At 37.0% G+C, this 15171-nt stretch overlaps 1 protein-coding gene across 3 annotated transcripts in view; it reads right to left on the bottom strand.

Annotated features, from left to right (window-relative positions):
• The window catches only part of LOC124549065 (parathyroid hormone/parathyroid hormone-related peptide receptor-like), a 498163-nt gene that overhangs the window by 127029 nt on the left and 355963 nt on the right, over positions 1-15171 (bottom strand). For all 3 annotated transcript variants that reach the window (XM_047125217.1, XM_047125215.1, XM_047125216.1), the window contains one exon: positions 12373-12467. In XM_047125217.1, coding sequence (XP_046981173.1) covers positions 12373-12467 — 95 coding nt within the window. The remainder of the gene's footprint in view (positions 1-12372; positions 12468-15171) is intronic.

The following is a 15171-nucleotide window of genomic DNA, read 5'->3' as shown; positions in this document are numbered from 1 at the left end:
CATGCACTAGTAGCATAATACAGCATAAAGAAACTTGAGTCTGTTTCTGTGATTACATTTGTACTTATGATTACATTTTTTGATAGTCTACTAGGAAGTGTTTACTGTCTTTTGTGAGTATAATTATGATGTATCTATTACAAACAGCCTCAAACAGCTCATTTTTCATAAATTGTGGTCAAGTTCACAGTTAAAATTTTCTCTAACATTGTTAGTAAGCTTTTCATTTTCTATGCATTACTGAAAAATATTATGCTAAGTTTTGGCAGTGATTTTTATCTACATTTTACCGTACATCGCTTCAAAAGTTTGCTATCCTATGATCATTATGACAGATGTATTTTTTTGTATTTGTTTCAAAGTTCTTACATAAGATTTGATTGTCAGTAGGGCTTTGCTAACATTCTATAATGCATCACCGTTAATGTTGTCCACATTCACCTTTGTACAATGGTAGATCACACTTAGGTAGATTATGAACATTCTTTGATGCTTGCTGCTAATATTAGAGACTTTCACCCATACACCAAGCAAGAGGACTGATACATATGAGAGGTATTTCTCTACAATCTCCCCCAAGAGAAGTATTTACATTCCATAAGCTCCACCATTTATAGAATCATTTACGCCTTTGCATGGGTTAGACTTAGGTTAGGCACACAGCACACTAATTAAAGATGTGTCACAGTATTAATTAAACTTTATTATACTTTTGTCATCTTTCTTGGATGAACTGGATGTTTTTGATCATGGCTTTGTTTCAGCATTTGTAACTTGGATTTTTCATTTGCATGAGGAATCCACGGATAGAAATTTAAGAATTCTAGGGATATGAGTTAACTTTTGCTGCGGTCAATACGAGAAGAAATAAAACATCTGTGAGGTGTGACAGTATGTGGTTAAGCATCTCTTGGCTCAAAAGTGAATTTTACAGTTGCCTGTTTGGAGCATGCACCAGTCCAGCAGCAGTTAGCGTAGAGACTTCAGATGTGTCTGATGGCAGACACTCTTTCAGAGGAAGTCATTGTCATTGGCACTGACATCATCATTGTTGTCATCATCGTCATCCTCCACCTCCTCCTCCTCCTCCTTCTTCTTATTGAAACATTTCTGCTTGTACAGGTTTTTCACAGGGCCACTTTCAAGATTCCCTTTTCTCCCACAGTCTATCCTTTAGCATCTCCTCCCACAGCTGGCCCCTTTAGTTCACATCCTCCTCCACCTGGGCTCTTTAGCTAGTTCATGGTCTTCCTGTTGGACTTCGCACAGATTCCGTCTGTTCTACTTCTGAGTCTTCCTGGTCCCACTCTTTTAATATGGTCAAACCATTTATGCCTACAGTGCTCCATAGTTTCTTTTAGGGATTTGATCTGCAGGGTGTTTTGTGTTGTTTTGTTCCTTATCCTGTCTCTTCTCTTCTTACCCAGGATCATTAGTAAAAAGTGTATCTCTGTTTCCTGAATGAAATTTTTATTCTGCAGTGGAGTGTGTGCTGATATGACACTTCCTCACAGATTAAAATGGTGTGCCAGACCAAGACTCGAACTCAGGACCTTTGCCTTTCATGGGAAAGTGAACTACTGTCTGAGTTACCCAAGCGCAACTCACAACCCATCCTCATAGCTTTACTTCTTCTAGTATCTCATTTCCTACCTTCCAAATTTCACAGAAGCTCTCCTGCGAACCTTGCAAGAATAGCACTTCTGGAAGATAGGATATTGTGGAGGTAGAAGACGAGGTACTGAAGGAAGTAAAGCTGTGAGGAAGGGTTGTGAGTCATGCATGTGTAGCTTAGTTGGTTGAGCACTTGCCCATGAAAGGCAAAGCTCCCAAGTTCGAGTCTCGGTCTGGCACTTGGTTTTAATCTGCTAGGAAGTTGGATCTCTGTTGCTTGTATTCTGCTCAGATCTTTCTTTGTCCATTTCCAGCATTCTGATCCATAGCTCAAAATGGGAAGATAATAATATTTCATTATCATGATATTTGCTTTGGCAGGTTTTTCCAATTTCTAATTATATCTGATACACAGTAATAAAATTTTGACCAATTTTCTATTCTCTCCTAAATTTCATCATTGATGTTTTCTTTTTTGGTTAATTTACTTCCTAGATACTTGAAAGCAACTACTTCCTTCATAATTTTCCCATTGCAACTTACATGCTTAATTCTCTTTTTTCATTTTTTTATGCTGATTTTTATTACTTCAATTTTTGTTAAGCTTATTTCCATGCCTGCTTCTTCAATTATTGCCTGTCAGGGATTTAGCTGTTCAAATTTCTTCTCATTTTCTTCCCTGTCACCACATCATCTGAATATTCTATGATTTTCATATTATCTGCTGTTGACTCTTGGTGAACTTTTTTATGATGTTGTCCATGACTATATTAAAAATCACTGGCGAGAGTACACTTCCTTGCCAAATCCTTCAGTCCATTATAACATTATAAACTATTATGATTGTTGTTGTCTATTATACTACTTTTGGTAATTTTTTTTGTACATGTTTCTCAGTTGCATTCCTTCTGACAGTTCCAGTCTATTCAGACCTGGCCATGAGTATTTCCTTCTAACAGTTCATAAGCCTTACATATATATGCAAATATGATGCTTTTACCAAATTAACATTTCCTTTCTATAACTTGTCTGGCTGTAAATATGACATCTTCCAGGTCAGAATCCTTTTTGTTCTCTTAATTATGGTTCTATCTCTTTCCTGATTTTCTGTAAAATTATCTTTTCATAAATCTTCATGCAGTGCAAGAGTAGAGCTATTCCTCTGCAATTCTCACAGAGGAACTTGGTACTCTTCTTAAAGACTGGTACAATAATTATCCTTTGTCTGATCACAAGTAATCCTTCTACATGTCCATACGATCCTCATTATTCTATGCAGTCGGTGAATTCTGATAGCTCATGTGGCTTTGATCATTTCCACTGTGATGTCATCTACTCCAGGAGCTTTGCCATTTTTCTCTACATCTAAGAGCTGCTGATCTTCTCTTTTATTTATCTGTAATGGCAATATCTCTTACATCTCCCTCTATCTCATCATGTGCATTTGTTTCATCCCATCCTTCATATAGTTCTTTCTGTACTTTAAAAACTTCTTTCTCTCATTACACCATGGAGTTCTTTGTATCTGATTTTTGTCCATGTCCTTCCACATGTTTCTTCTGCTGCATTGACAAGGGCCTGTTTGAAATTCCTCCATTCATCCTTCACATCCTTCCTCTCATCTTTAGGAAGCTGTGCCTTAATCTTCTCCCCATCTGTCTCTCAGGTTTCTCTATCTTTCAGTTTCCAGGCCTTGATTTTTGCCTCTCTTTTCCCCCCATATGTAAGTTTTCTGATTTTTTTCAGTATCCCTACCAGTAGTCTGTGGTTTCCATTGAGATTAATGCTTGGGATTGATTCAACTTCTGTCAGGCTTCTTGTGATTTCTTTAGTTATTATTAAATAGTCTGTTGTGGATTTACATTCTAAATTCCTATCACATTTGGTTCACATGTGACTATCTCTTTTCTTATACCATCCATTACCAATTATACATTCACTTCTCAGACATGTGTCTAGTAATACCTTATCTTCCTCATTTATATGATCTTCTCTGCGGCTTCCTATGACTGTTTCATATGCTCTTCTATCATCTGCAATTCTATCATTAAAGTCTCCCATAATGACAGTCTTGATAGATGTTAAAGCATCTTCCAGTTTAGAGATGAACTCTTCCTTCTCATCTGTTTTGCAGCCTATTTGAGGAGCATACATCCAGACCACATCAAGAATATCTTCTTCTATCATTATCTTAACTTTAATTATTGTGTCAATCACATTTTCTACAATAAGTACATCATTTGCCAGTTCTTTAGCTACTATTAGTGTGACACCAGTTCTTCTTTTGTCTTTTCCTGACTACCACATCCTTTTCCCAGCACTTTACTTCTTGCATACTTTTCTAAGGATACAGCATTAATAGCCCAGTTCTTGTATATTTCTTTCGGTGTGTCTTTCATCATGACCATTTTGGTCATCGTACGTGGCAGATCTGCTCAAAGGCTTTGTCACTTTCGGTATTGGTTTTGATCCAGGCCTCATTTGAGTGTTGAAAGCAAATGGATTATCCACTGCTGACTCCACCAGAGCCCCCTTGGCCACCACTTTTCAGGGCTCTGTAGGGCCTTCATAGATACTGTAGCAGTCTGAGGGCACACACAGTCCCCATTGTACTGTGCTACAGGCAATCCCTTTCTTCATGCCATTGCCCATCTCCCACATCATGGATGAGGAACTGGACTTGTGGGAGACTGTCAGAGAAAATGTACTGAAAAAATTCAATACATTTGGAATATGAAACAGTAATTTCCAAATAGGGAATGGCATCTAAGATTGAAACATTCATGGAAGATGGAATTTTACTTTTCTCATCGATATCTGATCCTTCCTGAAGCAACTTTGCCACTAAGGCCTCTCTTTGCTCTTGGTACTTGTTACACAGAGATTTTATATCATGTACAGAATCTTGAAGACTTTTCTGAACTCTGTTAATGCTGATGACAGTTTCATCCCAGAATTGTAGCAGAGTCAGGAAAGCATAGCCCAACATCAAATTTTGTCTTTCCAGCCCAATGGTTATCTATCTTATATCATGTCCTGGAGAAATTGAACTACCTTTGCAAAATTTTGCACAATGGGATGCATAACTTCTCACATTAGGCCTGCCTGATATTGTTTTCAGAAGTGAGATTATTGGTATGACTGTTTTAAGTTTCTCTCAGCAAAGAGACTGTTTATAAAAAAAGTCAGTGTCCAAGCTCTGGTCTGGCATTGTCAGGGCAAAACATCTATCAGAACAGAGTACAGAAGGCCAATAAAACAGTCAAAAACTGAAAAATTTAGGAGATTGCTCAAAGAAATTAATTGGATGAATGTTTACAGCATCCAAGACACAAATGGAAAATGCAGAACATTCATTAATAAAGTTAGCACCTTATTTGAAAATTGTTTTCCCCTGAAGGTAACTCAAATTAAGCAGAAGTCTAATAAGAAACCATGGATCACACAAGCGATAAAGATATCATGTGAGACAAAAAGGAAACTCTATCTCATATGTAGGGACACCTTTGATATTAGCATTATAGCTCATTACAAAAATTACTGCAAAATATGGAAGAAGGTTATCCATAAATCTGAACACCTGCATTATGAGAAGAAGATAAATACATCCGGCAATAAAATGAAAACAATACCGGATATAGTTAAGTCAGAGACAGGTAGGAGCAGAAATGAGGAGTAACAAATAGCTCTAAAAATAAATGAAACTGACCCTTAATATAGACAAATGTAATGCATTGCGAATACATAGAAAGAAGGATCCTTTATTGTATGATTAAATGATAGAGGAACAAACACTGGTAACAGTTACTTCTGTAAAATATCTGGGAGTATGCGTACAGAACGATTTGAAGTGGAATGATCATATAAAATTAATTGTTGGTGAGGCGGGTGCCAGGTTGAGATTCATTGGGAAAGTCCTTAGAAAATGTAGTCCATCAACAAAGGAGGTGGCTTACAAAACACTCATTTGACCTATACTTGAGTATTGCTCATCAGTGTGGGATCCATACCAGACCGGGTTGACAGAGGAGATAGAGAAGATCCAAAGAAGAGCGGCGCGTTCTGTCACAGGGTTATTTGGTAAGCGTGATAGCGTTTCGGAGATGTTTAGCAAACTCAAGTGGCAGACTCTGCAAGAGAGGTGCTCTGCATCGCGGTGTAGCTTGCTGTCCAGGTTCAAGAGGGTGCATTTCTGGGTGAGGTATCGAATATACTGCTTCCCCCTACTTATACCTCCCTAGGAGATCACAAATGTAAAATTAGAGAGATTCAAGTGCGCACAGAGGCTTTCCGGCAGTCATTCTTCCCACGAACCATACGCAATTGGAACAGGAAAGGGAGGTAATGACAGTGGCATCTGTTACATTACCAGATGCTAAGTTTGTCTCATTTGCAGATGATACAAACACATTGTTGGGTGGCTTGCGGAGTATAAATGTAGATGTAGATGTAACAAATGCATGTTGTGTTGCAAACCATTTAAACAAGTATTTTGTCTCTGTTACTGATAGCATGAGGTTGTCAGGTTCAGTAAATGATGCAATGGAATATCTGAGACCAGTGCACACAAGCTATCTCAGTAAAATAGAACTGACACTTACATCACCCAAAGAAATAGACTCCATCATAAAGTACTTGAAATCAAAGCATTCTAGTGGTTATGATAACATATCAACAAAGTTAATAAAAGTGTGTTCATGTGAGCTTAGTCGTATCTTAAGTTATTTGTGTAATCAGTCATTTATCACAGGAACATTCCTGGACTGGTGTAAATATGCTGAAGTTATACCTCTCCACAAGAATGGGGACAAAGAAATATTGTCAAATTACTGACCGATCTCACTTTTGCCAGCTTTTTGAAAAATCTTTGAAAAGGTTATGTTCAAGGGTCTACTTAAGCACCTTAGTGAAAATAGCATACTGTCAAAGTCACAGTTTGGGTTTCTTAAGGGTTCTGATATTGAGAAAGTTATTTACACTTACAGCAAAAATGTCCTTAATTCATTAGACAACAAATTAGAGGCAACTGGTATATTCTGTAACCTGTCAATGGCTTTTGACTGTGTGAATCACAGCATTCTTTTAAGTAACTTAAAATATTATGGCATCACTGGCAGTGCTGCAAAGTGGTTTCAGTCATATCTTACTAATAGAAAACAAAGGATGTCATTACTTAACACTTCAGCAGTAGGCAATCAGACATTGTCAAACTGTGAAGAAGTTACATGTGGTGTTCCCCAAGGTTCCATATTAGATTCACTACTTTTTCTTGTGTATATTAATGACATGTCATCTGTTACATTACCAGATGCCAAGTTTGTCTCATTTTCAGATGATACAAACATTGCAATAAATAGTAAATCAAATATAAATTTAAAAATAGCAGCTAATCTAATCTTTATTGATATTAATAAGTGGTTCATAGCCAATTCACTGACCTTAAACTTTGAAAAGACCCACTATATGCAGTTCAGAACTTCAGAGAGATTTCCTTCTAGTGTGTGTATAAAGTATGATAACATGGAAATAGGAGAAGTTGAGAGTGTAGAATTCTTGGGATTACAACTTGATAATAAATCTAGTTGGGAGCGGCATACTAATGAATTGCTATAGCGCCTAAACAAGTCTGTGTTTGCAATGCGAATGATGTCAGACATAGGAGATACAAATATAAAAAACTGGTATATTTTGCTTATTTTCACTCCATTATGTGACATGGTATCATATTTTGGGGTAACTCCACAAACGGAGAAAAAAGTTTAGAGTACAGAAGCATATAATTAAGAGTAGTGTTTCATGTAAATCCAAGATTAGATTAGTCTGAAAACAAAGATGATGTGACTTACCAAACGAAACGCTGGCATGTCGACAGACACACAAACAAATGCAAATATACACACAAAATTCTAGCTTTCGCAACCAATGGTTGCTTCATCAGGAAAGAAGGAAGGAGAGGAAAAGACGAAGGATGTGGGTTTTAAAGGAGAGGATAAGGAGTCATTCCAATCCCGGGAGCGGAAAGACTTACCTTAGGGGGAAAAAAGGACGGGTATACACTCGCGCACACACACACATATCCATCAACACATATACAGACACAAGCAGACATATTAAAAGGCAAAGAGTTTGGGCAGAGATGTCAGTCGAGGCGGAAGTGCAGAGGCAAAGATGTTGTTGAATGACAGGTGAGGTATGAGTGGCGGCAACTTGAAATTAGCAGAGATTGAGGCCTGGTGGATAACGGGAAGAGAGGATATATTGAAGAGCAAGTTCCCATCTTTGTTTTTAGATATATTTTTCCCACGTGGAATGTTTCCCTCTATTATATTCAAGATTAGATTAGATTAGATTAATACTTGTTCCATAGATCATGAATACAATAGATCATAATGATGTGGAACGTGTCAGGTTAATAAAAGATTTCTGTACAAGATATTACATTACACAAAATATTGCATGACACTAATGTTTAAGTTTTTTTTTTTTTTTTGCCCCCCTTAATTTATATCTAAAAATTCAGCCAACGAGCAGAAGGAGTTGTCATCTAGAAATTCTTTTAATTTATTTTTAAATGTTAGTTGGCTATCTGTCAGGCTTTTGATGCTGTTTGGTAGGTGACCAAAGACTTTTGTGGCAGCATAATTTACCCCTTTCTGTGCCAAAGTCAGATTTAACCCTGCATAGTGAAGATCATCCTTTCTCCTGGTGTTATAGCTATGCACACTGCTATTACTTTTGAATTGGGCTGGATTATTAACAACAAATTTCATAAGTGAATATATACACTGTGAGGTTACTGTGAGGATCCCTAGATCCTTAAATAGATGTCTGCAGGATGACCGTGGGTGGGCTCCAGCAATTATTCTGATTACACGTTTTTGAGCAACGAATACTTTTCTACTCAACGATGTATTACCCCAGAATATGATGCCATACAAAAGCAGTGAATGAAAGTAGGCATAGTAAGCTAATTTACTGAGATTCTTATCACCAAAATTTGCAATAACCCTAATAGCATACATAGCTGAGCTCAGACATTTCAGCAGACCATCGATGTGTTGCTTCCAGTTTAACCTCTCATCAATGAACACACCTAAAAATTTTGAAAATTCTACCTTAGCTACAGACTTCTGCTCAAAGTCTATATTTATTACTGGAGTTGTGCCACTTACTGTATGGAACTGTATATACTGTGTATTATCAAAATTTAAAGAGAGTCCGTTTGCTGAGAACCACTGAATAATTTTGTGAAAAACATCATTTACAATTACATCACTTAGTTCTTGGTTTTTGGATGTTATTACTATACTTGTATCATCAGCAAAAAGAACTAACTTTGCATCTTCATCAATGTGGAATGATAAGTCATTAATGTATATCAAGAACAGTAAAGGACCTAAGACCGAACCCTGTGGGACCCCGTACTTGAGAGCCCCCCAGTTTGAGGAATCAGCTGATGTTTTAACATTACATGAACCACTTATTTCAACTTTCTGCATTCTTCCAATTAAGTACGAATTAAACCATTTGTGCACTGCCCCCCTCAAACCATAATGATTTCGCTTATCTAAAAGAATTCCATGATTTACACAATCAAAGGCCTTTGAGAGACCACAAAAAATACCAATGGGTGATGTCCGGTTATTCAGAGCATTTAATATTTGATCAGTGAAAGTGTATATAGCATTTTCTGTTGAAATACCTTTCTGAAAACCAAACTGACATTTTGTTGGTACTTTATTTTTACAACATCATATCGAAACCTATTCAAAGAATTGGGCATACTAACCACAGCTTCTCAGTATATTTATTCCTTAATGAAGTTTGTTGTAAATAATTCAACTCTATTTCCAACTAACTGCTTAGTACACAGTATTAATACTAGGAATAATACTAGGAATAAGACACACCTGTGTATGTGCGGTTGGATATGGGTGTGTGTGCGAGTGTATACCTGTCCTTTTTTCCCCCTAAGGTAAGTCTTTCCACTCCCAGGATTGGAATGACTCCTTACCCTCTCCCTTAAAACCCACATCCTTTCGTCTTTCCCTCTCCTTCCCTCTTTCCTGATGAAGCAACCGTTGGTTGCGAAAGCTAGAATTTTGTGTGTCCAGCGACCTGCCAGCGCTTTCATTTGGTAAGTCACATCATCTTTGGTTTTAGTTATATTTTTCCCACATGGAATGTTTCCCTCTATTATATCCATATCATTCCAGTTTTACTATTTCAGAATGTTTTTCATGGATATTATTTCTATCATAGAATTTTCATTGATTTCACCTCCATCATCCATTCATTTCATTTCAGTGAATGCAATTAATTTGATATTTCATACAAATAATACAAAGTAACACTAGGAGAAGCCTAAAACAGTTCTTCCTTAAATCATCTCTTGGGTGCAGTAATTTGCAGTAATGGACAAACTATCTGTTATCCAGGTCTCTCTAACATGTGGTTGTAATCCAAGATAATAATACTGTCTAGCCTACATTGAATAAAGTTTATCTTTTACCACCATCCAAAGACATGGCTTGTGTTGTTGCTGAGCAGTCTGTGTTAACCAACATACAGGACTGGTTTAAGGGCCAAGCAGTGTAAGATACTGCTTGTGGTACATAGCCTCGAGAGGCACCAGATGTGCCCCAGCTACAAGATTTCTATACAGGACGTATGACAACTAGTGGAGGCGAGTTGCTGTTTCAAGCTGAGATGGGTGCCAGAGGATCCCAAGGGCAAGATTTGAATTCCATGTAATATGTTTAGTGACTGGAATATTTTTGGCAAAAATGACTTTTGTTTTCAGCAGAATCCACATCTAATTTTGTTTGTAAGAGGTTAGATGCACAAATTTAAAACCCTATCATGTTATGTGCATGAAGATAAAGCCTGAATGCCTGGTGGTCTGAAACTGATGGTTAAAAAAGTGATGACTGGGGAACTTTTAGCCTGGAGAGCTTTTTAAATCCCAAAAGGAGCTTTTTTTTTGCTGTATTCAAATTTTAAACAAGTGATTGTTGTGTTAAGAAGCAGCAGCATTTTGAGAAGTAGCAGGATTTTCACGACAGCGAATTGTATATGTCTGTGATTTAAGGTGTTTCTCGACATTACTTTTCATTTTGCTGCCCAAGTCAATAACTATAAAACCAGCAGAATGTTAATTTTGACCTTTCATAAGCATACATAACCATGCTACCCATAGCTGACAATGCTACAGTTAGAACCAACAAGGTACTTCGAATAGAAATAGAACTGAAAATAACTCTGCTCTATGTTATTGGGAAGAATTTTGGCATAGTATAAAGTGTTCCACATTACATCAACTTTTTAATTTTAGCTACCAGTTAAATGTACACATTTCTTTGTTATAAGTTGTTAGGTTTCACAGCTGACTACTACATTACATGATGTGGCAAGTACGAACCTGTAATGTTTGCAACAGCTTTATTAGTGTCCTGCTTGACACACTCACAATGTGTAAATACCTGGGTGTAATGCTGCAGAGTGATATAAAATGGAACAAGCATGTGAGGATTGTGGTATGAAAGAAGAATGGTTGAGTTTGGTTTATTGGGAGAATTTTGGGAAGTGTGATTCATCTGTGAAAGAGACCATATATAGGATGCTAGTGCAAACGTTTCTTGAGTACTGTTTGAGTGTTTGGGATCCATACATACCAGATTATAGAAAGACATAAAAGCAATTCCAAGGCAGGCTGCTAGTTTTGCTACCAGTAGGTTTGAACAACAAGCAAGTGCTACATAGATGCTTCAGGAACTTAAATGAGAATCCCTGGAGGAAAGGCAACATTTTTTCTGAGGAATACTATTGAGAAAATTTAGAGGAGCTGCATTTGAAGCTGAGTGTGGAATGATACTACTGCTGCTAACATACACTGTGTGTAAGTACCATGAAGACAAGATATGAGAAATTAGGGCTCATATGGAGGCTTATATCTTATACAGACCATTCTGCCACTCACAGTTGGCATAGCACTTGAAAATCCAGCACAATGGCACGTCATTGCAGTCATGCACTTTTTATTTTGCAAATACATTCTTAGACACAGTATCTTTCAAAACTCATTTTGCCGCATGATGTGCAATACCAGTAACCGAAGATTGGTTACATTTTGAAAATTTATATGCAGAAAATAAAGCTGTTTCAAAGCATCTCTGATAAAATAGTTCATCTAGATACAATTTTCTATAAAGTAGCATTTTATGTCTTCACATTTTTGATGCAGAATTCACGTTTGTATTTGCATTTGTCACAAAATGCAAATTTTGTTTGCCCCTAAATACGTGGAACACTGATGGTGCAGCTGAGGGTTGTGTCTGTTCCAGGACCCCATATTCCAGCAATGTAGCATGCTCCTCTCAAGATGCAGTTGTTCCCTGCCTTCTTTCAAAATGTTAATCATCTACCTTAGTATACAAAATCCCCAGAGCTATCACTGATCACACATGCAATATAAGATTGGATAGGGTACTTCCTTCTGTATCTAAAATGAGAAATATTTGGTGGCAGTAACAAAAGTTGTTGCACAGTTGTCCTCAGCAGCAAGCCAACAACTCTGAGGCATCATACTGCTTATAATGTGAACTGTCGTCATGCAATATTTGATTGTATTAGTTCCTTCAGAAAATTCTACAACTTCTTATGAAAATGTTGGTTGATATCTGACTGCTAGTGTGTGTGTGTGTGTGTGTGTGTGTGTGTGTGTGTGTGTGTGATTATAATTAACACAATACAACATACCTGACAGATGCCAAAATGGTGAATGCAAAAATAAGTGATACCATTGAAATACTGTAGCCTGCTTTGGAAATGTCTGTTGAAAGTTGCACATATGTCTGTAAAGAATAAAGCATCTTTATAATTTCATTGGTTTCTGAAGAAACATTGTTTTCATTTATATATGAAGCCATCATAACTAACACGACAGATTTAGAACATTGTTTATTGATGATGTCTGTGAAAAGTATCCGCCATGTACACTTACTTGATTGCTATTGAACGTCAACAGATACAAAGCAAAATATAAAAATAAACATTGCCTAGAAAATTCATCTTTTATCAGTGCCTTAAATCTTCAGTATAATGCAAAAACAGTTGTAATGATTTGTGATATACTGTCTACATTACCATGTTTCAATTAGAGTCTGATAAATTTACAGGGCACACAAGAATGCACACAACAATATCTGTTGACTACAGCAACAAAATGAACAAGTTTCCAATGACAATGATGCTCACACAGCAAAAATCATTGAGTTAGCAGTTTCAGGCTAAGATAGATACCAACAAACGGTAACAAAAGCTTTACTCTAACAGCTGTGATGCCACCAGTGAGAGTGTGACTGTAACTACTAGGTGCAGTTCTTCCAAGAACTGTCAAGAGCTCTACTGAAAGGTACAGGAAGCATACATGTCTGCCCAAGCATAAAATGAAATTGGCTCACAGCTCTGCCAGCAATTCTGTTTTCCCATTTCTGTCATTTCAGCTAGCCAGAATGCTATCTACAAGCATGTCAGGCTTAGCCACATCAGTGGTAGTAGTCCTCAACATTATCCATGGCCAGTAAACTTTACCAATATTATAAGTTGGTCTGTGATTCTTTAATAAACATTACGTTTCAAGAGACCTTAAAATTCATGAGCATTTGATGTCAGCTACAAGCTGAAAGCTATGAAAAAAGCAGTAACATGATTTGATATTGACAATGACGAAAAAGGGCAGGTTGATATAAGAATGAAAATTATGTTTTGGAGTTTTAAGGCCCTCAGTGGTGAGGTTAACAGTGTAATTATTTCTTCAGTGGTTATTCTGTAGGTCTTATTATATTACAAACTGGGCCTTATTAGGAGACAGCTAATTCATGAAACTAGTGTATGGTTTAGCTTCTAAGTACAACTCAAGCTGCAGAAAAAGAAGAATAAGAAAGTATGAAAGTGGGGAAGTTGACTTAAATGGCTAAAATAATAAGTAGAAATGATTACAGTCATAATTATGAATTTCTTGTAACAAAAATTGACACAGCATTTAGGTAAAGGAAGGTGGCTAATATGCATAAGAAGGTAAAGACGAATGATAACTAACAGAATATTTTAATGAAAAGGTTGCTGAACTGTTTGAATAAAAATAAAATACTTTGGAATGCTGAAAATGGATTCAGAAAAAAACCATATAAACTGATACATCTGTCTCGACCTTAATTCCATACAGTGGGTAAGAATTAAACTGTGGGCTGCTTTTAAATCTGTCTAAAGCGTTTGATCAAATCAGTCATAATCTGTTGCACACCCAGTTGTACTGTTATGACACTCATGAAATTAAATAAGTCTTGGTGCTTCCGATACATGTCTACATTCAAAAACAAAGAGCCTGCAGCATTATGGCGCACTGTTCAGTGCAAATAAAGGTTTAGCAAAGCAATAATTTTTAAACTTAAAAATAATCAATAAGGACAATGAAACAGGGTACCAACAGAAAATCACAGAGGAAGCATTTTAAAGAATTTAAAGGTATAACTCTCCCAGAAATATAGACATCAACATGTATACATTTCTTGAAAGCCAGGTTAGTAATCTATGTAAATAAGAATGTAAATGTTCATTTGTACAAGATTGCAAATCTCCAAAAGTTCTTCACCACTTGCTTTGAAATTTTGACATATCATTGTATTCAAGCACACACATTTTTATTTACCAGGTGGTTATAATTAAACCTTCCCTATTTAATAAGTTATAATAGAGAAACTAATTACCATACAAGGACCAAACTTGGTAACATTAATGTCCAGGACATGGGGAAGAGAAATATAAATAATGCAGAACCAGTTCAACTGAAAGATTTTAAATGTGCAACTACGGTTTATCATACCATTTCATACCGGTACCATTACTGCAACAAAAGTGGCTCAATATGGCACCTGTCAGTGTCCAGGAGAGTCTGAAAGCACAGGATTGCATACTGCACAGTAGAACAAAGCATGCTGACTATCTCTCATGATATGCTGGACTTCAGGTCATGTGTGAATGTTCCCTTGGTAAACCCTGTCCGTCAGGTAGCCCCACAACCAGGAATCACATGGAGTGAGATCAGGTGATCATGCCGGCCAAGCAATTGGAAATAATTGGCAGATAATTTGATCTTTTTCAAATGTTTTTCAGAGAAGCAGGTGAACTTCAAGAGCGATGTGCAGTGGGGACCCATCTTGCAATGAAAACTGTTCAATGCATCTCTCTCCTGTAGGGTGAGTATGACATGCTGGTGAAGCATATCCCAGTAATGCTGGCCAGTCACACTGCACCTCTTTGATCCTTGAGAGCCAAATTTTTCAAAAAAGAATGGGCCAATGATGAACATAGCCATGAAGCCACACCATACGAAGACACATTCACTGTACAGAGCAACTTCATGCACAGTGACTGGCGGTGAAGATCCCCACACTCAGCAAGTCTGTGTGTTCACCTCCACTGTCAGAGAAAAATGAGCTTTGTCTGTCCATAGGATGGTGCAGGGTCAGCCGTCGTCAACTTCAATACTTAAGAGAA

Source organism: Schistocerca americana, chromosome 1 (assembly GCF_021461395.2).
Source record: "Schistocerca americana isolate TAMUIC-IGC-003095 chromosome 1, iqSchAmer2.1, whole genome shotgun sequence".
Classification (NCBI taxonomy): domain Eukaryota; kingdom Metazoa; phylum Arthropoda; class Insecta; order Orthoptera; family Acrididae; genus Schistocerca; species Schistocerca americana.
Note: the sequence above shows the minus strand (reverse complement) of the source record. Positions and strands in the feature narration are given on the sequence as shown.